This window comes from Bubalus bubalis, chromosome 8 (assembly GCF_019923935.1).
Source record: "Bubalus bubalis isolate 160015118507 breed Murrah chromosome 8, NDDB_SH_1, whole genome shotgun sequence".
Classification (NCBI taxonomy): Eukaryota; Metazoa; Chordata; class Mammalia; order Artiodactyla; family Bovidae; genus Bubalus; species Bubalus bubalis.
Genome location: NC_059164.1, coordinates 70,517,147 through 70,541,509, shown reverse-complemented (window position 1 = coordinate 70,541,509; position 24,363 = coordinate 70,517,147). Strand labels below are relative to the sequence as shown.

At 42.0% G+C, this 24,363-nt stretch overlaps 1 protein-coding gene across 7 annotated transcripts in view; it reads right to left on the bottom strand.

The window, feature by feature from the left end:
• Positions 1–24,363, bottom strand: part of OSBPL3 (oxysterol binding protein like 3) — a 196,979-nt gene that overhangs the window by 88,899 nt on the left and 83,717 nt on the right. For 6 of the 7 annotated variants that reach the window (XM_006055276.4, XM_044946733.2, XM_006055273.4 and 3 more), the window contains one exon: positions 10,776–11,015. The exons of the other annotated variant lie outside the window; for it this stretch is intronic. In XM_006055276.4, the coding sequence (XP_006055338.3) occupies positions 10,776–10,868 (93 nt within the window). In that variant the 5' untranslated portion in view covers positions 10,869–11,015. The remainder of the gene's footprint in view (positions 1–10,775; positions 11,016–24,363) is intronic. 7 annotated transcript variants of the gene reach the window in all.

The following is a 24,363-nucleotide window of genomic DNA, read 5'->3' as shown; positions in this document are numbered from 1 at the left end:
TTTTTAAATCATACTTTTTTGGACTTAGCAAAGAGATCTCCACTTTGATGTCTGAGCCCTGGAGAGAAACACAGAGGCTTTGTACTCAGATAGAACACTTCTGTATTCTAAAGACAGGGCAACCACGCTCCTTCAGAAAACTCACTCCATTGCTGGATGGCACTAGCTGATAACTGTGTTTTCTCTTCCAGCTCACCCAAAGCGATTTTTTTCAGAGCTAATTGAAATTAATCAAAGTAGAAGTACATTCTGACTAATTAATGCACACATGATTTAAAAATCATAGGAGAAGGTGGCATATGTTTAGCACAAGAAACATCCTTATCCTTGATCCAAATCATTAGTAACTTTCTTTCACTGTTGTATATAAATAACCGACTCTCATCATGAGAACCTGGTGTCAGGTTAAGATCCCGGAGAGCCTTATGAATCAAAGAAGGAACGGCTTTTTTGTTAAGTAGGTTATATTCTACTTACAACTGAGCTTCTTTTTAACAGGGGAGTCTCAAAGGTCTAAGGTTAGCACCAGGTACTAAGATGCAAAAATGTGAAACCAAGTGCTGGCCTCCAAAAAGTTAACAGACATTAAAAATGAAGAAACACCACAAGGTTGAAGTCTTGTAAATAAATGCCAATGGGAGATACACATAAACCCGCTACAGACTCCTGTTCCCAGGCAGGCACGACCTCACGTGGGGCTGGATCCACCTGAGTGGAGTGACTTGAGCTGGAACACGAAGAAACACTGACAAAGAGTGAGAAGCAGGGTTTCTGAGGCTACCCTGACAATGTACCACAACCTGGGTGTCTTAAAACAACAGAAATGTATCCTCTTACAGTTCTGGAGGCTGGAAGTCCAAAATGAAGGTGTTAGCAGGGCTGTGCTCCCTCTAGAGGCTCTGTGGAGAATGTGTGTCTTAACGTGAACAACTGTAACAAAATACCACAGACTGCGAGGGGCGCCCAGGTCAAGAGGCTAGCAGAGTCGGTTCCTGTGAGAACCCGCTCCCTGTCCTGGAGACAGCTGCCTCCTTCTGTCTGCTCCCATGGCAAGAAGCTCTGCTGTCTTTCCTTTCTCATAATGGTATTAATCCCAGCATGAAGGCACCATCCTCATCTAAGCCTAATTACCACCATCACCTCATCTAAGCCTAATTACCCTCCCCAAATTACCCACCACTTCAAAATGCCATAGGGCTTCAACATACAAATTGGGGGCAGGGGAGTGGGGAGACACAGACACAAACATTGTAAGAGTGTTTCCTGACTCTTCCAGTCTCCAGAAGAATTGGAATTCCTTGACTGGTAGCCCCATCACTCCAATCTCTGCCTCCATCTTCATAACACCTGCCCCTACATGCCTGTCTTCTCTGTGTGTTTCCTATGAGGACACTGGTCATTGAATTTGGGTCATTAAGCCAGGATGCTCATCTCAAGATTCTTAAGTTATGTCTTTTACCAAATAAGATAACACTGACAGGTTCCAAGGACTGGGATGTAGATATATCTTTGGGGAAGGGGGAGAGACCATTTAGCCTATTACACAGGGCACGAGGGACTACTCTGCTAGAGATTGCCAGGAAAGTGACTCATCTGGGGTGGGAATAAAGAGGTGATTTTGGTTGTGGTGGGAGCTTAGGTAGAGGTGCAGAGGGAGACAAGCTGGACTTGATGGTAGGGCCAGGGTATGTGGGACCATAGAGAGATACAAGATTATTCCAAGGAAATCTCCTATCTTGCCTCTTTCCTATTTATTACATGCTTATTTCTGGACCTTAAGTATTTTAATAGCATCATAGACTCAGACTTTCCCTTCTCTGGGGGAAAAAAGAACGGTTGAGTCAGTTTGTGTCACATTTGCCTCTATAGCTCTCAGAGATAAGTCCAGTAACTGCAAAACTAGTAAGCTGTGCTCTCAGCAAAAGCATCTGAGGCAGGTTCTGCCTTCCTGTAACTTGCACTATGACCAGGGCCAATTGTGAATAAACACATCAGTTCTCTTAAGGTTCCCCTTGTGGTTTTTACCAAACTCATGTTTCTAAAACCCACCAAAATACATTTGCTCTGCTACTCTAGAATTGCAGATCAGTTTGCATGGTTCAGCAACTTCCAGAAGTGTTTGAATAGTTCAGTTTCTTGTGGTCTTCAGAGCATGGAAGGCAGCTAACTGGCATATGTAGACATGCAAAGTGACAAGGAAATCCTGATTATTTAAATACATCATTTTAGCCAAAGTTTTCATTTCTTCCTATATCAAGTTTGCTTTTTCTTCACAAGACTTAGGGTAGAAATATAGAGAACTGAGTCTTGTATCTTTGCCTTTCCTATTTTCAGTGCATAATGTCACAAGCATGGTATGACCAAAGCCTAGGCTATAAGGAAAAGTAAAATGCTCAGAAGGTGGGAAGGGGGGATTCCAAAAAACTAAGATGGAACAGTACACAAATTTTTTTTTCTCTGTTGGAACCACCAGAAAAATAACAGCTCTAGACAAACAGACCTGGAGGATCCTTTTGATTGCTTCCCGCATCCGTGTTATTCTTGCCACTACATGTACAGAGGTTTTGGCTTCTGGAGGTTTGTTTAAACAACAATCATTTGTACACAGGACACAAGGAACTGGAATTAACTTCTAAAGAAGCCTTGTAGCATCAAAACAAACCCAGTGTTCTTCAAATACATAGTTGCCTGACCCTCTACCACTTATTAGCTGTATAATTCTAAATTAGTAATTAATTGCGCCATATTTTCTCTCTGAAGTGTAGAAAAATACAGACCTCACTGGACTGTTTTGAGACTCCAAAGGAGAGTAGGAAAGGATGTTGTGAGCTCGAATGATGCCATCAGTTGCTTATTAACTTCTAGAGTCCCTGGCTGATTCTTCTTCTCAGAGCAGCCTAGACAGAAGCCAGATTGTTTGCCTCACAGCTCAAAGGATGAGACAGGGAAGCAGTTGCTGTGGCAGTACTGCTTGAGGGCTCCTGGAACTCCTGCTTCTGGAAGGTGAATCTGTATCAAACACTTACATAGCACTTACTATGTGCAGACTCTCTTCTAACTTAAACAACTGGCACAGCCTTATAAGAAACCTAGATACAGAGGGGTCAAGGACGTTGCCCAACATCAAACAGCTTACAAACAGTCCATGATTTAAACTCAGGCTATTTGCTCTCAAGCAACTTCATGCTCATTGCCTTTTATTTTCTGTGACCATCACAGAACAATGTGATGCAATCATGCCACTCCCAAGCCACTCTTCCTTGAAGAGTCTTTCTTGTGGTATTTATTCAGTCTATACTTACAAAGACAGCAGGTAAATATCAGCATCTAAAGATAATACGAATTAAAAGAAATAAATGGGACTACATATTTTCAGTACCTAGATAGCTGAAATTACAAACACCTGAACATTATAGCTTTAATTCATTCTTCTTGGCACATTCTCTCCCATTCAACTCCCATTCAATGTTTTAAGGGTTCTGGCACCAAGCCCAGCCAGTATGGGCTCCCTAGAGTGCAGCATAATCTAAGAGCCTGCATAAATAAATCCTCATCAGGTGACCCTGGGAGAGCTCAAAGTTCCACTTCAGATTACCCCAGGGACAAGAGGGCAACAAGAATAAATTGCATAATTGTATGGAGATTTATGTAGCAATAGACCCCTCCATTTCAAATCTCCTGCAATAATGAGTGAAGCAATTGTTAATTATTTTGGAAGGATTCATTTCCTGATTTCTTACACAGCAATGCTACAATGCATTAAAAAGAAAAATAACGGAAGCTATGTTGTCTTTAATTCACAGTCTGCGATTTCTCGTTTGTAGTGGTCTGTTCAGCTGTCCTGTCTTTAGTAGCTTCACATGCCCTGCTCATGGTCTTTTAATAATAGGTTCTCAATGGATAATGAAGAAATAAAACTTAGGGCATATAGAACTCTTTCAAAAAAGACCCAAAAAAATAAATAAATAAAGGAGAAAGAGAGAGGGGAAAAAACCTATTCATTCAACTCTAGTACAATCTGGCTTCTGAAATGTGCTACTTTGAAAGTTCTAGGAAGGAAATGTAAGGCGGCAGTGGGAAAAAGACAAGAGGAAATTACTCATCTTTCACAAGTTTCAAAATAGCAATTCTCTCTCCCACTTAGACATCCCTTAATATATGTACAGAGCTTTGTGAATTGCAGTCTTTCTACCTAGTAACCACAAGCTTATTCACTCATTTAATCCGCCCTTATCAAATATCTAGCATGTGCTAGCTTAGGTACTTTGTATTTATTATTTCACTTAGATCTCAAAAGGAAGCAAAAATTACCTATATATCACAGCTGAAAAAAATCAAGCCTCAGAGCTTTTCTATTACATGGCAAGGTCATCCAGCTAGCAAAAAGCAGAGCCAATGTGAACGCAAGTCAGTTTCAACAAAGACAGTCTTCTGTTCCATACTTTCCAATAGAGCAGGTTGTTCGGAGAAAACGTTTAGAGATTTCATCACTTGCCATAAAAAAAGAAAAACTCACTCAACACAGAGGTCTTTGTTCATTTTTTGAAATCCTTGTTAGATGTCTATCACTGGAAGGAGGGAGCTAGGGAACATGTAATTCTTTGCTCCTGTTCCCCACATGTCCCTGGCCATACATTCCGACCTGCTCTTGAGACAGGGATATTTGCTGCTGGTGTTTAGTAAATTCAGCCCAATAATTTGCAGTTGCTATGTACAAAGTCCTGTGCTGGTGCCATGAGAGCGCAAAAGATGTGTAAATAAGACCCAGGACTCAAAGAACCATATCCTCATTCAACCAGTGAATTCACCAAAGGAGAGGAGAGAACAGGACTGTGTTAAACATGGCATTAGCCAAACCAAAGGTTCCCAAAGAGAACATTTGTAAAGGCTTCTCTCAACTCCTGTCTGTAGGCCTGACAGAACTGGGGTACCCTCTTTCTTTGTTCCTATTTTCTCATGAACAGACTTGAACCAGCCTTTCACACCCCCCACTCCAAGGAAACCTCTTGGCAATGTCACCAATGACCTCCATCATCAACGGTCATTCTCAGCCTCACTTTGACCTATTAAACAGCCACTTTAAAGTATTGCAATTCACATACATTGCATGTATGTTGGAAATTACATACGGTGAGCATATAGTATTAATTTTATAAAAATTATTTTTAAAGAGATAAAGCAATAAATGATTCAAGAAAAATCACAAAATTCTAAAAGGCAGAACAGTTTCACATGAATCAGTCTAGCTAAAGGGGAGAGCTGAGCCAAAGTCTGGGATGAGAAGAACAGTGAAGCAAAGAACTTTGGCTCAGCTTTGAACACTACAAGGAATGGGGTATGAAGACAACAGTCAGAAAGGACCAACAATCTATTCTTTGTATAAGCTGAGTTCCTTTAGTTGGGGATTTCCTGCAAGGAAAATAGATTCCTATTGAGTTAAGATGCTATATCTGAAAGATGGTCTACTTCAAAGAGATCCACTTCTTGTGCAGTGTATCAGGGTCCTTAAAATGAGAGTATTTCAGTTCTGGGTCTGTAATTGGCCAAAGTAAAGGGAGCTCGTTAACAATTGTTTCTGAAATTTACAGAAGACCCTTCTCCAGTGAGTTTTACTGGCTTTTAGCCAGTGAAAATACTAAATATTCTCTCTCATCCCTGTAGAGGAAAAGGGAGGTAAGTTTTGTCTCCATTTAATAGACAGAGAACTGAGGTGAACCTCACTTGCCAGAAGTTCCTCCAATGGCAGAATATAAAGACTGAAGCAGTCATCTCTTGATTTCAACCTGCTAATATCACTAAGGGGTGAAATGTGGCACCCACGCTACCGTTCACCCTGCCTGTGCCCACAGCCATAGCTGAAAACAGGGCATTCTCTCCCACTGAAACCAGACTCACCTGCAGAATACTTCTCAACACAATGCTCTGAGTAGCAACTACCGACAGCTAGGTGCTGGCATGGGGAAAAGTGAAAAACACACACCCGTGCAAGGACAAGGCCGAGCAAAAGAGAATGGAGTCAGAATTTAATTCCTGTTTTCTCTTGTTTTAGGTACAGGTTTTCTCTTGTTTTTAGGTACAGATGTTCAATATATCAAATGTAGCTCATATATTTTAAATTCTGTTACATTCTTCTCTAAAAGTACTTTTTTAGTGTGTATAAAATAAGATACATTTTAAAAGCACACATTCATATACACACTGTATATTTCCGTGGACTTCTGCACCATACTACAGAGGTTTGGGTAGGCACATGTATGATAGCTGCAAAAGTTTCTGGGACACAAAGTAGAACTCTTCACTATGAAATTTTAGGTTTTCTACAAATAGGAATGAAATTCAAAGTAATGTCAACTATAATAAAAATAAATGTTAATATGAATTCATCACCTACTATGAATCTAACCCTAGATTAAATGCTTTAGTTCTAATCCTCACAATAATCCTATGAGAAAAGAATGATTATTCCCATTTCATTGATGAGAAAACTGAAGTTTTAGAGAATCTAAGGTTGCAGAAACAAATATCAAGTGGAACCAAGATTGGAGTGTTCAAGTTCTAATCACTAGGCATAACTTCCTAAAATTATCTTGATAAAATTATATTTATGGACTGTTCCCACTGACAAAACGAGGCATTCTGTATATGAAATTTCAAAAGTCCTAGTATTCAAGTTAAAAGATCACAGAACCCTTTTGCTTGGGTTTTCAAGGCTGTAATTTGTACACTACATCTTAGATTCAGTTTGTAGAAGTGAAAAACACAGATCACATTTAACACCCAGATCTCATCATTTTATCCTTTAAGGAAGCAAACTCCTCTAACAGATATTTAGAAAGGAGAGTATCCACACATAAATGAGGGCTCCTTGAGATTTTATGTGAGGAGGTTCTTGGAGAGGAAAAACAAGTTCAAGTTCAGTTCAAGAAACAAGGACAAGGGCAAATTCAGTGGGAGGAACTGAAAGAGCGCCGGGTGGCTGGCATATAGAGACCTAATGTCACCTGGTGATGGTGGATGAGAATTTATATGAAAATGACTCTAGAAGACCAAGTCTTTCAGCCAAGGTTGTACTGAAAGTTATACATTTAATGCCACTTCCCTGTCACCACATGAGCTCCAAACATGAAAAATATACAAAGATATAAAAATGTAGGGTTTTTTCCCTTTGGTATGTCTGTGTGATTTAAAAAAAAAGAAAGGCTAATTATCTCATGGATAAGACACAAAATAGAAATGCAAAGAATACTGCAGATAGAGATGTCCAGGAGTTCTATCTACTCCTGTGTGCTCATAAAGCTAAAAATATCCCCAGAAAAAGGCTGAGACCTGAGCTAGCTTACTGCTGGAAATCAGAGAATGTGGAGGGGGAAGCCGTACACCATGATGAAAGACTTTATAATCTGCCTATCCAGGGAGATGGCAGGAGGCAGACAGCCTCAGCACCAGGACCTGACCATACTGCGTGCTGGCCTGGTGGTGGTTCTTAGATAGTTGTAGCTGATGTGAACAGAGGTCCCAGCTACAAACAGATTTTACTCTGGTCTGGGGTCATCAGAGATAGGAAGTAGGTAATAGGAAATTCTGAGCTAGGGCAGGATGAGTACAGAGAGAGGGATAGGGGGAAAGCAAGTGCAAAATCACACCCTAAACTGTAATTCCAAAGCACATAAGAAACACTAGCATTAACAAAGATGGCCAGTAAATTTAACATCTGACTTATCTCCTCCAGATGGAATGAACAGAACCTAAAAATAACTTTAATCTGGAGCTTTAAAAACAAGTAGGTTGTTACACAGATTATCTTCATTGGCTGTATTTTAAAATTCCTCAAATAAAATTTCTTATTATATATAAATCTTGAAGTTTTAAATGTTGAACTTAAACTATCCAGAGATTGGAAACACAGCGTGATCATTATGTTTAGCATCTGAAAGACCCCTGGATAAGGCTGTGTTCCCTAAGAGTCATGAAGTAAGAACTTCCATGGTCCCTGCATTTCTGTAGCATGTTCAGAGACTAAAAGACAATCATGGGATAGTGTGTGATGGAGAAATGGACGTGAATTGCCAAGGTGAACAACACAGAGGGAAAAGCTGAGCCAATCCTATAACAGAACACTTATTTTGACAGAAGGATGGAAAAATGGACATAATAAGAAAAGATCCCTAAAAAATAAACATGGCTTTATAACTAGATTCTGGAGAAGGAAATGGCGACTCACTCCAGTACTCTTGCCTGGAGAATCCCATGGACAGAGGAGCCTGGTGGGCTACAGTCCATGGGGTCGCAAGAGTCGAACACAACTTAGCAACTACACCACCACCACCACCATAACTAGATTCAGGTTAAAGGTGGAATGCTTTGCTGTGCTACCACGCTCAGTTGCTTCAGTCATGTCTGACTCTTTGCAACCTCATGGACTGTCGCCTGCAAGCCTCCTCAGTCCGTGGGATTTTTTTCGGGCAAGAATACTGGAGTGGGTTGCCACTCCCTCCTCCAGGGGATCTTCTTGACCCAGGAATTGAACCTGTATCTCCTGCGTTGCAGGTGATTCTTTACCGCTGAGCCACCAGGGAAGACCCAGAGTTGGAATAAACTTATTAAATTCTCCATCTTCTCTGCCACAGAGCAAAAGTGTAAGTATTGATATTTATAAAGCAAAATAACATGCACATTAAATTGAGAGATCCTAAATATAAACGATGACCATTTGATGAATGAATGGCTGAATGATCAACTCATTCTAAGTCAGAAAAAACGGTGAGGCATTACGCATATTCTTCTTACTCTTTATGTTGGAACTCAAAAATAAAAGCTCTGTGAAAAACCAAATCAATCCGTTTCCAGTAACACATCAAAAACATGTTTCTGTGGTATTCAGTCCTAGAATTTCATTTCCCTGCTCCAACAGCTACGCTGTTACACATAAGCACTGGCTGCTTGAATGAATCACATGCTATCCCTTTATCCAAAGAGGACACAGGAATAGATGCTGCTGTTGCTGCTGCTGAGTCACTTCAGTCGTGTCCGACTCTGTGCGACCCCATAGACGGCAGCCCACCAGGCTCCCCCGTCCCTGGGATTCTCCAGGCAAGAAGACTGAAGTGGGTTGCCATTTCCTTCTCCAATGCATGAAAGTGAAAAGTGAAAGTCGCTCAGTCGTGTCTGACCCTCAGCGACACCATGGACTGCAGCCTTCTGGGCTCCTCCATCCATGGGATTTTCCAGGCAAGAGTACTAGAGTGGGGTGCCATTGCCTTCTCTGGAATAGATGCTACTAAGTACAAAACACTGGGGGAAAATAATACACTTTGCTTTAATCCCAACCAGCTTTGTGGCTGACGGAAAGAAACATTCTCATGAAAAGCTGACAAAGAGGGTGAGATTAGCCACCCTCATGAAACTAGAATTCCTAGGGAGCCATGATGTATTCTGGAGGAGGGCATGGCAAGCCACTCCAGTATTCTTGCCTGGAGAATCCCATGGACAGAGGAGCCTGGAGGGCTACAGTCCACGGGGTCACAAAGAGTTGGACACAACTGAGCGACTAAGCATAGCACAGCACAGCACATGATGCATTAGACAAGGAGTAATTTTCGTCATTTGTTTTTAACCCCAGAAGGAGGTGATGACAGTAATGGGTGAAAAAATTATTCTTCCTAACCTCTCAGGGGAGACCTTGGAGAACTCCTCAAATGCCCCTATGGCAAAATCTCATTTGTCTGGAATTATAGATTCTAATACTACAAAGCAGTATTGAGAGGTGACAAGCTCCCTGTCCGAGGCAGTGTTGGAATGGAAAGACCCGTGATGACATGTCATAAATGTGTGGATGTGCGGAGGTGGGTGGTTGCTTGACTGTTGCTTCCAAATCTGGAATCAAGGACTCAGGGTCAATTTAGGTCAGTGCGTCCCATGGAGGAAAGGCAAGGCCAGCACAGCCTGCAGACGTTGAAAAGGCTCTGAGACCACTGTGCGTTAAACCCGCAGCTTTTGGACAGCCCACTCTCTACTTAACTGAAGGTGAAAGAATTATAATGATTAATGTGCATTTACTGCCACGGATCTAAAACCAGCAAATTCTGCCAACAGGGATTTTTTAAGAAAGGAAACCAAGGAACAACATATAATTAGCTGACAGTTATTTAGGAGTTAATTATTCAGTCCTTTGTTTCACTTTTTCCTACTTAATTCCTTTTGACCACTTCTCTGTTGACTTGCTTCCCTTGCCCATTAGAGAAGTGAAGCAGGTGAGACTCCAAGTTATAAGGGGGCATTCTGTGGCTGGAAGCAGTCATAAAAGGTTTGGTAAAGGGAAGGAAAGGAGGGCGGGAGGATGTTATAATTACTGGAAAAGTGATTGTTTGCTTTTTTGTTTTGGTTAGCGGGGTATAAAGAAAGTGCGGGCTCTGAAGTCAAATAGAATGAGCTCTGGTTTCTTGTTTCTGCCACTTAAACAATCTGTGTGTCCTTAGGCAGAATAACTTGGTTGGTCTGACTCAGCTTCCTTACAGAGAAAACAGGAATATCAATATCTGTGTTGGAAGACAGTGGCAACAATTGAATAAAATAATGCAAGGAGCCAAATACAAATTTTCAGACTCTCAAGCTGCATTATGAAAATTTTCTAAAAGTTACTCCTCTCAGATAACTAAGATATGACTAAAAGCAAATGTTCCTAAAATGAGAAGTAGGAGTTCCCAAGTAAATGTACACATTTTAATCTGCAAATTTCTTGATTTAAATTTGCTCTTGAAATTTCCATTAAACTTTACCTGTCGACTTCCTTGCTTGGAAGAGCAGCTGCTTGTGCTCCTTGAAGGTGAGACCAATTTTTGGGATACCGAAAGGCTCTTCTCATCACTCATCCTGAATAGCGTGTCACTTGGCCTCAGTGTAGTCAGAATGCCATCAGAAGACCGTGGAGCAGGGAGTATGGAAGTCCCACACAGGCAGGTGGCTCAGCTCTTATCCAATATGTTTTAAAAGCATTTTGGATGCCCTAGAAGAAATCCCTAAAACCAAAATAAAAGAATTAACAAAAAGGTCCAGGCATCAGACATCATCTATAATTAGCCACTGAATGTCTGAAAGTGGTTTATCTATACTACAGATTACAGATCCATGATGGTTAGTCACATCAGGGGCTGGGAAGAAAAAGATGCTTTATACCTATCTCTTATTGAAAATTATGGCGGTGGTTTTTCATGTATGTGGGTTTTCATGTAGCTTTGCAATATGACAGGCTTAAGAACACTAGTAGAAAATCTGAGTCCAGACACATAGAAAATCTGTACCATAAAAAAATCCCAAATCACAGTGAGATACCGCTTCATACCCATGATGATAGATATAATCAAAAACCTGAAAAATAACAAGTGTTGGAAGAAACTGGAACCTCCAGGTATTCCTGCTAGAACTTCAAAATGGTGCAGCTGCAGTTGACAACAGTCTGGCAGATTTTTAGAAGTTAAACATAGAATTATCCTATGATTCAGCACATACTCCTAGGTATATACCAAAAGAATTAAAAAAAGTATTCTAACAAAAACTTGTGCAAGAAGGTTCACAGCAATACTATTTACTCACAATAGCCAAAGGTAAAAATAACCCAAATGTCCATCAACTGATAAACGAATAAATTACATACTGTAAATGATAGGGGTCTAGATGTTTGTGCCTCCCCCCAACCCCACCATCCAAATTCATATGTTGAAATCCTAATGCCCAATGAGATTGTATTAGAAGGTAGGGGTTTGGGGAAGTGTTAGGTCCTGAGGGAAGAGCCCTCATGAATGGAATTACTGCCCTTATGAAAGAGACCCCAGAAGTCCCCAGCCCCTTCCACCATGTGAGGCTACCATGATAAGCCTGCCACCCAAAGAGGGTACTCTGACCATACTGACATCCTCATCTTGGACTTCCAGTCTCTAGTCCTGTGAGGAATAAATTTCTATTGCCTATATGCCATCCAGACTGCGAAATTTTGTTAGAACAGCCCAAACAGACTAAAAGAGTATATTCACACAATGGAATTATTTATTCAGTAATTAAAAGGAATGAAGAACTGACACAAGCTATAACATAAATGAACCCTAAAACATTATGCTAAATGAAACAGCCAGACATAAAAAATACCCCACATATTATATGTTTCTATTTTTATGAAACATCCAAAGCAGGCAAATCCATAGAGACAGAAAGCCAATTAGTGGTTGTCAGGGGCTGGGGGATTTGAGGAATAGAGTTCAGCTACAGGGTTTCCTTTAATGGTGATTAAAATGTTCTGGAACCGGTATATTGTGAAAGTACTAAATGTCACTGAATTATATACTTGAAAATGGTTAAAAAGTTAATTTCATGTTATGTATATTTTACTACAATTTTTAAAAATCCCTTTCTGTTTTTTTCAGGGGATGTGGTTGGGGAATTTGTTCTACCAAAGGTTTCTGGAGACATCTTAAAAAAACTACAACATGGTGTAACAAAAACCATGGGGGAAGCAGAATTTTCCATATCATCTATCAGTATATTAGTAAGGGCTTCCCTGGTAGCTCAGCTGGTAAAGAATTCACCTGCAATGCAGGAGACCCCAGTTGGATTCCTGGACAGAGGAGCCTGGTGGGCGCAACTGAGCAACTAAGCACAAAACTAAAGCAGTGGTCATCTGGTGAGTCCATACTACTTATGGCCAAGCACTGTAATAGGGGTTCCCCACACAGTGTCTCATTTCATCCAAGTCTGATGGGATGGGTATGATCTGTGTTTTACAGGGGAAAAAGCCAAGTTTCTAAGAAGTTAGGTCACTTGACCAATCACACAGCCAGCAAGTGACTGAATCCAGGCTAGATGCCAGGCCTATAACCTTGGTGCTGGAAATGAGCATGCCTGGGTAGCCAGGGCTGGTGAGAACAGCTACTGCCCCATCTCTGGGACCTAAGAGAACTGAGGAGCTAAGCTAGGAAGACTCAGGAGGGAGCACATCAGAAGCCAGCTCTGAAGAGGCAACGCTCCATCTTTTCCACAGCACCGATCTCCAAGATGGCGGGTATCTCTGGTGGGGAAGGGGATGGACAGGACAGACGCAGGGACCCCTTTATGAAACTAAGTCCCCTGAAACTGAGTTCCATGCTGAACTGGTGATTAATCCCCCTATCCAAAAGTTTATTCCCTTTCTTGTTTCACACTGTTCCTCCTCAGGATTGAAGAGTATCAAAGTAACAAGGCAGGAGCCTGTGGAGCCTTCTCAGGACAGACCAAGTTTCTGAGACTGTTACGTCACCAATCCCCATCCCCACATCCTCCGCCTGCCTCTTATTTATAGGAAAGCTTTAGTTTCCTAGGTCTCCCCTGAGTCTCAAAAGGCTGGCTCAAGAGTTAATGATTAGGAAATGTGATGATGTAGAAACAAAGAATGGCTTTGGGGCCAGGAAACCGGTAACAATTTAGACCATAAACCAGCAGAGTCACTGAACTCCCAGTTCCATGAAAGATATCAAGGTTTGATTCAGACCTGTTTTTGCTGAAATCAGGACCCCACCAGATGAAAACTGCTGACCACAAGCATGGAGACCCCTGACTGGATTGAAACTAGAAGACTGGTGATGTTTGAAACTTCACCTTGATGCCAATCAGTATGCGGACTGTGCAAAAGCTGATCAAACACCCCGCAGCCCCCTCACTCTCACTGTCTTTAAAAGCTTTGTCTCCCAACTGGCAACTTGAAGATAGTCTTAGGACATTAGTCCACCATCTTCCCAAGTTGCTGGCCTCCTGAATAAAGCAATTTTTCCTTTTCCGCCAACTCTTGTCTCTTGAGTTCTGGCCTGCTGAGCAGGGAGCAGTTGAACCTGGGTTTGGTGCCAGCCTCCTTTGGTTACATTTACAAGTGGTTGGCTGTACTGCCCCTGGCCAACCCGTCAGCTCTTTAGAGGGGGACCACTGCCTTCATCCACAGCCCTGAGTTAAGGATGACTAACATGTTTAGGTTTTGCCTTCAGACTTTTATTTAACACACTAAGTTCAAAAAACTTCTACAACTTTCCCAAGCATGTTAACAATAATTTAAAAAAATTTTAATTTAATTTATTTTGTTCTTAGTAAATAATAAAGAATTATATAGCTGTCCAGGAACAAGCTAGTTAAATATTATATCAAACTTCTGGTTAATTGTTAAATACTCAAGTCTACTATTCCTTTCACTAACACTTCTAAAATAATGAGTATGCCAAGGTCATAAAATAAACCCAAGACAACAAAGAAAAACATCAAAATCTCAGAAAATAAAGGTAGCTGTAAGCCATAGAACTCAATTCTCATGTTGCTTTTATAGAGCTTCCCTACCAATCTACGTATTCATCATATATCGAATCCAACAATAAATAAGACTAAAAGCAAACCAACACCAGCCTCCTGGGAAGTTAGCTTTACTTATGGGGCATGACTAATTGTACCTAAAGTTAGAAGCAAATGCAGCCCAGTTAAAAATGACAAGAGAGGCTGTTAAGATATATCAACAGTGTGTTTAAAAGCAGTGTTGGCTGTTGCTATTTAAGAAAGAAAGAAAAAGAAAAACCTGATGGAACCCCAAATGATGAAATGTCTGTGGGGGCAGCCATTGCCATGACAACCGGTTTCACAGTGGATGAGAAATACCAACAAAGGGATTCCACTTTTGTGTGTGTTTTTGTTTTGTTTTGTTGTTTCAAGGCTGAGATGCTAACAGTGAGAGCATGGGACAAGGTGAAGAGTGACATGCACAGAGAGACAGAAAAGAGCACTTAGTCCATAAAACAAGAGTCACAATTCTGAAGCTGTGCCAAATCAGAAACACCATAATCCTGTCCTAGAGTAGAGGCATCTGATTAAAAGAGTCATCTTTATCTTTTAACCCTGTCAAACTTCACCTTGCAGGCAACAGTGACTAAGGCCAGAGCTGTGAGTAAGCTAAATCCCATACTCATTGAAGTTGGAACTTTGAGTAAAGACCTCTGAAGGTACCATCTGCTGTGGGCCCACCCCTGCCTCCTCCTCCTCCTCTTCTGGGTAAAAGAAAAAGTGGGGCATCCACAACCCTGCCCACATCCACCCCTGGGTGAGTCTGAGATGATGCCTAAGGAAATAGATGTTTCATCCCCCAGCACCTTCCTGTCTAACCTCATCAGAAATTCAGTCAAAATTACCAGGGGCAACTTAAAGGTCAAAAGAAGTCAAATTCTGGGGAAAGGATATGTTTAAATCAGGGCAGAATAAAGAATGAAGGCAGTAGTAGCCCCAGACTAAGGTACCAGAGGAGTAAGCTGATTGCATGAAATGAGGCAGCTATTGCCTCCAACTCATGGGACCCCGCAGGCTGGCCTGGGGTTGGCCGGGGCAGGGGGGAGGGCGTGGAGGTGGGTCACCAGAGGAAAGACCTCAATGAGAGTCCTTACACAGAGGACCTCGACAAAGGGGAGTCACATGAAAGTCTGGTGTCATCTACTCCAACTAGCTAAGTAAAAGGGCAAAGAGAAAGCCCTGTAGGGAGACAGACGCTGGCCAGCGGCCAGGCCACAGATCCAGTGGTGTAAGTCTTGAAGAGGCAGGTACACATGAAAAACACTGGTGCTTTCGATCCCCCATGGACAACCTCTAACTCAAGAAGATTATTGGTTTGAAAAACATACAAGAGTTTCCTTGCTCATAGACTGAGAACAACCTTAGGACAATATTTCCCCCTTAATATTCACTTAGTCAACTTATATATAGTAAAGTGAACAAATCTTAAGTGCACAGACAACCCTGAGAGCTTACATTTTATATTTGCAAATACTGACATAACCACCACCTGGATCAAGAAATGGAGCATATGCAGCCTCCCCACAAGGTTTCTGCACCCTCTGGCCCTTGATCTGCCTGGTGGGGAGCTGGTTCTTCTGCTCCTGCAGGTACTTGTCAACATACCCCAGGGACAGAGAGCTGGGACCTCCTGAGCTTGCCAGAACAGGAAATATGACAGCTCTTGTGCCTTCTGGCTAATTCAAGTGTTTGTTGTGCAACAGAACTCACTCTGAGACTCACTCTCATTTCAACAAATCACCTAGTAGCCAAATCCAATAGGGATAAGAAGCTCAATGCATTTACGTCAATTCAAAAATGTTCCTTTTGGGCCTCTGAGATGAGCTTGGGTCCTCTCTCACCACTGCCACCCATCTGGACAAGCAGCAGGGTCAGGTCCAAGTAAAAATGGAGCTCTGGTTACAAGTCCACTGGGCATAAGAGGTGCAAACATATGCCGTCCCGAGGCTCAATTAAGGAAGAGAGAACTCCTATATCTACCAAGAAAGGGGAAGAATAAAAGACCAAAGCACTGTCGAGCAGTTTGGCAACAAAGGCTATTTTAAGACCTATTTTAGAAATTTTCACTAAGAAAAAAATGTACAGTTTGGGAAAAGACACAAAGAAGAGATTCACATCAAGACCTATGTGCCTTCATGAAAAGATGATCAATATCACTAATTATTAGAGAAATGTAAATCAAAACTAAAATGAGGCATCACCTCACAACTGTCAGGATGGCTATCATCAAAAAGAACACAAATAACAAAAGTCAGTAAGGATGTGGAGAAAGGGGAACCTTCATGCACTGCTTGCGGGAATGTAAGTTGGTACAGTCTAAGTTGCTTCAGTCATGTCCAACTCTTTGCAACACTATGGTCTGTAGCCTATCAATTTGGTGCAGTCATTATGGAAAACAGTATGGAGGTCCCTAAGAAAACTAAAAAATAAAATTACCATATAATCTGGCAACCCCACTCCTGGGCATATATCTACACAAAAACATAATTTAAAAAGATACACATACCCCTATGTTCATAGCAGCATTATTTACAATAGCAAGACATGGAAATAACTTAAATGTCCACCAAGAGATGGATGAATAAAGAAGACGACACACACAAAAGAATACTACTCATCCATAAAAGAATGAAATAATGCCATTTGCAGCAACGATGATGCAACTAGAGATTATCATACTAAGTGAAGTCAGAAAGAAAAAGACAAATACCATGTATCACTTATATGTAGAATCTAAAATATGGCACAAATGATTTTCTTGTTCAGTCACTCAGTCATGTCCAACTCTTTGCAACCCCATGGACTGCAGCACGCCAGGCTTCCCTGTCCTTCACCATCTCCCAGAGCTTGCTCAAACTCATGTTCACTGAACCTACCTGTGAAACAGAAAGAGACTCACAGACATAGAGAACAGAGTTGTGGTTGCCGAAGGGATGGAGGAGAGATTGACTGGGAGTTTGGGGTTTATAGATGCAAACTATTATGTATAGAATGGATGGGAACTATATTCAATATCCTGGGATAAACCATAGTGAAAAGAATATATAAAAGAATGTATATATGTGTATAACTGAGTCAGTTTGCTGTACAGCAGAAATTAACACAACCTTGTAAATCAACTATGCGTGTGTGTGCTCAGTCATGTCTGACTCTTTGCAACCCCATGGACTGTAGTCCCCCAGGCTTCTCTATCTATGGAATTTTCCAGGCAAGAAAACTGGAGTAGGTTGCTATTTTGTACCCCAGGAGATCTTCCTGACCCAGGGCACAAACTGGCATCTCTTGTGTCTCTTGGATTGGCAGGCAGTTTCTTTATCACTGCATCACCTGGGAAGCACTTCAATTAAAAAAATTTTTTTTGTAAAGACTTATGTGCCTTGAAAGGAGCTAGACTTGGGTTTAAATTGGTGCTCCCTTATTACAAACTCTGTTCACCTTGATCAATGTATTAACCTCTCTGATTTTCAGGGTTTCTTTATGTAGGAAACGGGGAACTGTGAGGATTAAATGAGAAAATGAGGATAAAGAGCCTGCCCTGAATCCAATAGACACTTAACAGAAGCTAGTTTCATATCCTCCTTACTTGACTTCCTGGAAGTGTCATATGTACCAAAGATACAATCCTATACTCCTCTTGCAACCAAAAACAAATAAGTACTCTACAGAATGTTGAAACGTTTTTGTCTTTCAATATATTAACATTTCCCCAAATCTGTAACACAAGTGTGAACAGATTTTTTAACTGTCAAAGCAGCATGCTTACTTTGGGACAAGCCATACATGCAGAAAGATTAAAGCCACATAGTTCATCACCGCTGGCTGCCCCCAAAAGCAACTAAACTTGTAGCTCTGGAATGGCAGCATATAACAGAGCCATTTATTGATCTATTAGACCTGAGGGTCTGCACTCACACATTTGGTCATGTTTTGCTTGAAAAACACAGGGTTTGCTTCCAGCCTTGGAAACAACTCCTATGAAGACCAGATGGCATACAGTTTCAGCTAATTTAAAATTTCCCAGTAAGATATGCCAACTAAAGAAGGTCCTTTACCACCCAGTTCAAGGATTAGCCACCGCAGTCACTGACCTTCAACATACCATGAAAGGATTTCGGGGTGGAATCAGGAATGAGGCACTTTGTGCTCTGGGAAAACTGGCAGAACAGGCCTTTAGATAGCTAGATATTTTCAGAAGAAATTTTATGCAGGCAGTTTCTTGCATCTTTCCATACTTAGAAAAGTACTAAAACCATTAACTAAGATATTTGTTCCTCATGACTGGCAGCAACCCCCTGCCAAGATGTGTGCTTGACTGCATGTACCCCTTCTCCCAAATCCCATACCTAATGAGCTATTCTCCCAACTTCTTCGAAGCAGTCTTCAGGGCAATCTGAGAGGCTGTCTCTCAAGCTACAGCCCTCAGTAAGCCCTCAAATAAAACTAGAACTCACAGCTTCATGTTGTATGTTTGTATTTCAGCTGACAAATATATGCATAAATTATACACTGAAGTAACACCAAAATATGTATAATGGAATGTCCATTTCTGGTCTTCATTGGTAAAAGAAAATTATTCAAATCCTGGATATGCATCTTTTTGGAAATAATACCTTCTGAAACATCTTGATTCCCCAAAATGTTACATGATCAAAAGTAGGGCTTTCATTATTTGACTGTAAGCTCCAAAATGATCAGAGCTTTCCAGAAGCTAGTTCTAACCACAATGCCCTTGGACAGCTGGCCCTGGCTTTCTGTGTGCGATGCTGGCCAATCTGCGTTAACTATCTGGACTCTGGATGGCTGGACTGATGCAGGGAGGCTGACATCTGACTGTCCCTGGGGGATGAGTCCTGCGGCTCAGAGGCAAAGGAGCTGCCACCCCCTCTACCCTAATGGCAGGCAGCCCCTCCACAAACCTTCTGTCCTTGTATTTTCTCTATCCTAGACCTGCTGGGAGGACAGGGGTCTAGAGGTCTAAAGATTCAAATGCTTACTTTGTCACATTAAAACAGAATATCCATTTCCTCCCCCTCCCAATCCATGAAAAGCACATTATCTGCCCTTTGTGTTCCACATCTTCAGAGAGGAACATGTTATTGCGCAGGTCTCAATCCAGCAATAGAAATGCATGGGAACACAGATTTGAAGTGTGGCAGCTTCCATGAGACAAAAACCTTGACAGTGACACCAGGTTTAAGTTTTGTTCAAACCATTTATCTTCCACCATTGAATAAAAAGAATGAAAAGCCTCAAAATACTAGTCAGTCACTACACAGAATCCTGGAACCTAAGAGTGAATTCTAGCCCAACTTTTCACGCAAAGCAAGAATTCTCTCAGTAACGTTGCTAGATCATTTCTTCTTGACCATTTCCCATAACAGAAACAGGGCACCTCAGGTTACTTTTTGTTAAAAATGCCTTTGCACTTAGAGTTGAACTTTGTCTCACTAGGACACATGGGTCCTCCATCTGCACTCCATCACTAAAGAGAACACGATGAACCAGTTCTATCACCATAAGATGCATTGGAACTACCACCACTTCCACTCTCCACCCAGCAAATCTTTTCTTCCCCAAAACGGTCACATTCGCATCAGCCACTTCTTATCTGATCTTCATAATCACAGATATCCAACTCTGATTACACTTCAATTTGTCTGTGCTTCCCTGAAATTGGTTCCCAGATGTAAAGACAACTTCCAGGTATGGTCTGCTGAGAGCAGGAGAGAAGGAAACAATCACCTCCCTTGCCTTACTGCCTCACTTCATCCTGGCTGGGGACTCCCACCCTCTTCCCAGCACGCACTTTCCGTTCTCTAGGACTGTGATGTAATAGGAACTGTGGAGAAGCTGGCCTGCCTTCTTTCTGAGCAGGATTCCTTACTTCCTTTAGCTGAAACTCAGGACTTGATGGTTCTTTATTATGATTAATTACCCCATATTAGTTTTGACTCATCATTCCAGCCTATCAAGGTATTTCTGGGCAGCGACTGTCATTCTGTGTGTTTGGCCAACTTTTCCTTTGTTGTGCCATTCAGAGATTGCACAGGTGTGTGAATTCTGTCCTCATGCAAGTAAATCACACGGGAGATTTAATAAGAAGAGTGTCAAGGGCACTGAGGTTTTCTCCATAGCTTGATGTTAATTTGTTCATTAATTAACGTTTCGGGGACCAACTGTGCCAACCCACTGCAAATCCCCATAACTGTAGAGTCATGTCTCATTTCTCAAAGTGCCCAGATCTACCTTCTTCAAAATCTCAAGGATCGTTGTTTAAAAGCCAGATTTTGGAAGTTCCGAAACCTTCTTTTATTATCCAAAGCTTGTGGGTTTTCAAAAATTGAGCTCAGACCAGGAGCATCAACATTACCTGGGAGCTTGTGAGAGAAATGCAAATTCCCAGGCCCCACCACAGACCTGCAGATTTGGGAACTGAGGGTGGGGCTGAGTCATCTGTTTTCAGCAAGATTCTGACACACGGGTGTAAGGATCACTGCTGCAGTTGAATACTGCATCTCTGGCAGAGAACCTTGGGGCATCCAGTGTACTTTCATCAGGAGATTGGAGGAGACCCTGAGCTCTTTTCTGAGGAAGATTCTGTCTTGTTTCTTAGCTTCTCCTTTAAGCCAAGGACAGCAAAAGCCAGGTATGTGTGTTTCCTGTCCCCACTCCCATCATGGTGAGTTTTCTCCAACAGATCTCCAAAAACCTGGAAGACAGTTGGCTGTAAAAATCCTATCCTGCCAAGGTCCACATGGGTACAGTGGGGCAGGCAGAAGTCTGTGAATCCCTTCATCCTGATCAGGAGCCTGAATTTCACAAGACAATCACTGTGGTCTGATCACAAGAGTCACCACCCACAGACTTATCCTTCCTCAACACAAAACATCTATCCCTCCAGGTTCTTGCCAAACATTATGACCTTGAACACTGTACTGTCCAGACTTTATAGGCAATGAATCTCAGCTCTGACTGCACATTAGAATTACGTAGGGAACTTTCTAAAATGCTGATGGCCAGGCCCAAATCTATCATATTGCAACCCGGAGTGGGGGGAAAGGCTTTTATATTCTAAAACCTCCACAAGTGATTCTGATGTGGAAAAAGGGTTGAGGGCCACCAGCAAATAATCCAGAAATATAATTTGTACACCCAGCTCAAGCCAAATCATCAAATGGATGAGCTGATGGAACTGTACCATTCTGATCTGTGAAGAATTGCTTTCTCTGCACTGTCCTCTAGACTTAAGCCTCTGACCTACAATGAAAGAGATCATATCTGTAAAAACAAAGAGCTAAGCCAACAACCACCCGAGGATACTGGGAAATTCTGTAGAGTAGTGAATAATTAAGACTACAAGCTCTGGGGCTCCCCTGGTGGCTCAGTGGTAAAGAATCCATCTGCCAATGCGAGAGACCCGGGTTCAATCCCTGGTCCAGAAAGATACCACACACCGGGGAGCAACTAGGCCCTGGTGCCACAGCTATTGAGCCTGTGCCCTGGAGCCTAGGAATCACAACTACTGGAGCCCACGTGCCCTAGAGCCCACTCTCTGCAATAAAAGAAGCCACTGCGATGAGAAGCCTGCACACCACAACCACAGTGTAGCCCCTACTTGCCTCAATTAGAGAGAAGCCAGAGCAGCAAGGAAGACCTAGCATAGCCCCAAACAAACAAACAAATAAATAAAATTAGGGCGAAAAAGACTACAAGGTCTGCATTCAAACTGCCTGGGTTCAAATCCAACCTTAGTAGGTGGCTTTAGGCACGTTTTCAGCCTCTCAAATCCTGTATTTCATTTGACAGTTGGAAATAAAGCATTGCCCCAAAAGGGTTGTTGGGGTGATTCGACGAGTTAATAAAAGCACAGGAAAGGTAAGGGGGCAGTCATCTCTGGATGAGTTATTACAGGATGTTGTGGTCACTGTTGTGAAAACACCACGGTGGCTGCTTTTCTCTTTTAATGAGAAAAATAAAAAGGATACATACAAATATCTATATTCCTAGCAACCCAAATTAATAGGTCTCCATCCTTATTTGCATACACATATTTATCATTTTTCTTTTAAAAATTGTGCATAATAAATACTATCATACCATATGTTTCTTTCTGCAGCTGGTTTATTTTCACTCAAAATTATCACACACATACGCATACACTGGGCTTCCCTGGTGGCTCAGATGGTAAAGAATCTGCCTGCGATGCAGGAGATGTGGGTTCAATCCCTGGGTTGGGAAGATCCCCTGTAAAAGGGAATGGCTAACCACGCCAGTATTCTTGCCTGGAGAATTCGATGGACAGAGATGTCTGGTGGGCTATTCTGATGCACAGAGATGTCCATGAGTCTGCAAGAGTCAGACACAACTGAGCAACTAACACACACACACACACACCCAAGTTCATTCCTACCACATAATTCCATGGCATGATTTCTGATTTTTGATAAGTCATTCCACTGACTTCTTCTCCTTTAGGTTGTTTCTGATTCTTTGCCCTTCAGAACAGTGCTACAGGATCTGCTGCTTGGGAGGCTGTGGCCTGACTGTCTAAAATAAGCAGAACTGCTGTATCATAAGGTAGAACTAGTTTTAGTTTTACCAGCTATTCCATATTGCTCCTCCAAATGGCCATACCAATTCACACCAGACAAAGATTTCTTTGAAGGACTTTTACAAGAATAGGCTATACGTTCAGATCTCAGTATCAGAGTGCCTCTTCTAAGTGACCAGCTTGGTAAAGCTTTTAGTCATTGAGAATTTATACATAAAAACGTATGCCTCTTTATTTGGGGCACGAGGGTGCATGAATCAGCTTGATGGCCGCACTGCTGGTGAACCTCAGTGGCAGAAGAAGAGCCTCTCCGTGTGCTTGGCTTACCTTTATTGTCCCTGTGCTCCAATTCTCTTGACTTCCCACTATTTCCTGTGTAGCGTGTGTATTCTTGGAAACCACTTCAAAGAGTTGGTGAAATTAGATGATGTTTAAATAAGTTGTTTTTTTTTTTTTTTTTAAGCTAGAAAGTTGTACAAGCTGCTGCTGGGCTGTTGGCAAGACGTTCTGACAATGGATAGTTTTCTTCCTACTCTAGGCTGCCTTCCATGGTATTTCTTTAGGTGAGCCCTGGCCTCAGCTTGACAGTTGCAACTGCCTCCAATGTCTCCAAGCGGGAAGGGAGGAAGAGACAGACAAATGATGATTCTAGTGCACAGAACTGGAAGACAGCACGTCAGTGAAGAAAGGAACAGGAGATTGGGAGGGGCCTGAATGGCCATGGTCCTTACTACTAGCCTTCTGGAAGTTTACAGATGGATAATTCAGAGCTGGCAGGATTTCTAGGAGAGTGCACTTACAGGCAGATGTGGAGGAGGTGGCACAGGTTATTTCCAAATCTTATGAAAATTCCATGTCACACACCTAAACAAATCCTAGGCTTCACCAGAAGAGAAGCTATTGACTCAGACCTTAATTTTCTACCTTGCTCACAAGGTTATCACAAGATAGATACCTTATCAAACACTTCAAATAGACTTTTCATAGGTCTGACATCCTTAAAAAATAGGAAGAGCTTGCTATGCATAAACCCTCTCTGGCAATACAGACTGGCTGCCTTGATGGCCAGGGCTTGGTTCTAACACCGAGCCCCTACTGCTGGTCACATGTCCCCTAGTTAGGCCGCTGTCTACGTGCTCTGCTGCCCTCACCCTTCTAGCCCACAGCCTGGTGGACATGCCTGGATTTATCACTGGAACAGGAAGCCTACTGCTTACTTCACGAGCAAACTCATCATTCCCTTATGCTGATACCTGTGCTGACTCCCCTGATTCTGATTAAAACAACCACCCCTCTCCTGCTTCAGCCCCAACTTTCTCTCCCAGATCCCCCAATTCTGCAGATTCTAGCTATGCCATGACCCTCCCTCCTCACCCCAAAATCTGTTTTCCATTCTTTCATCCCTATAACCGCCAATCCATTTTAGACCCCCATTGGGGGGGGGCGGTCTCCACTTTTTCTTTTCCAACACTTAG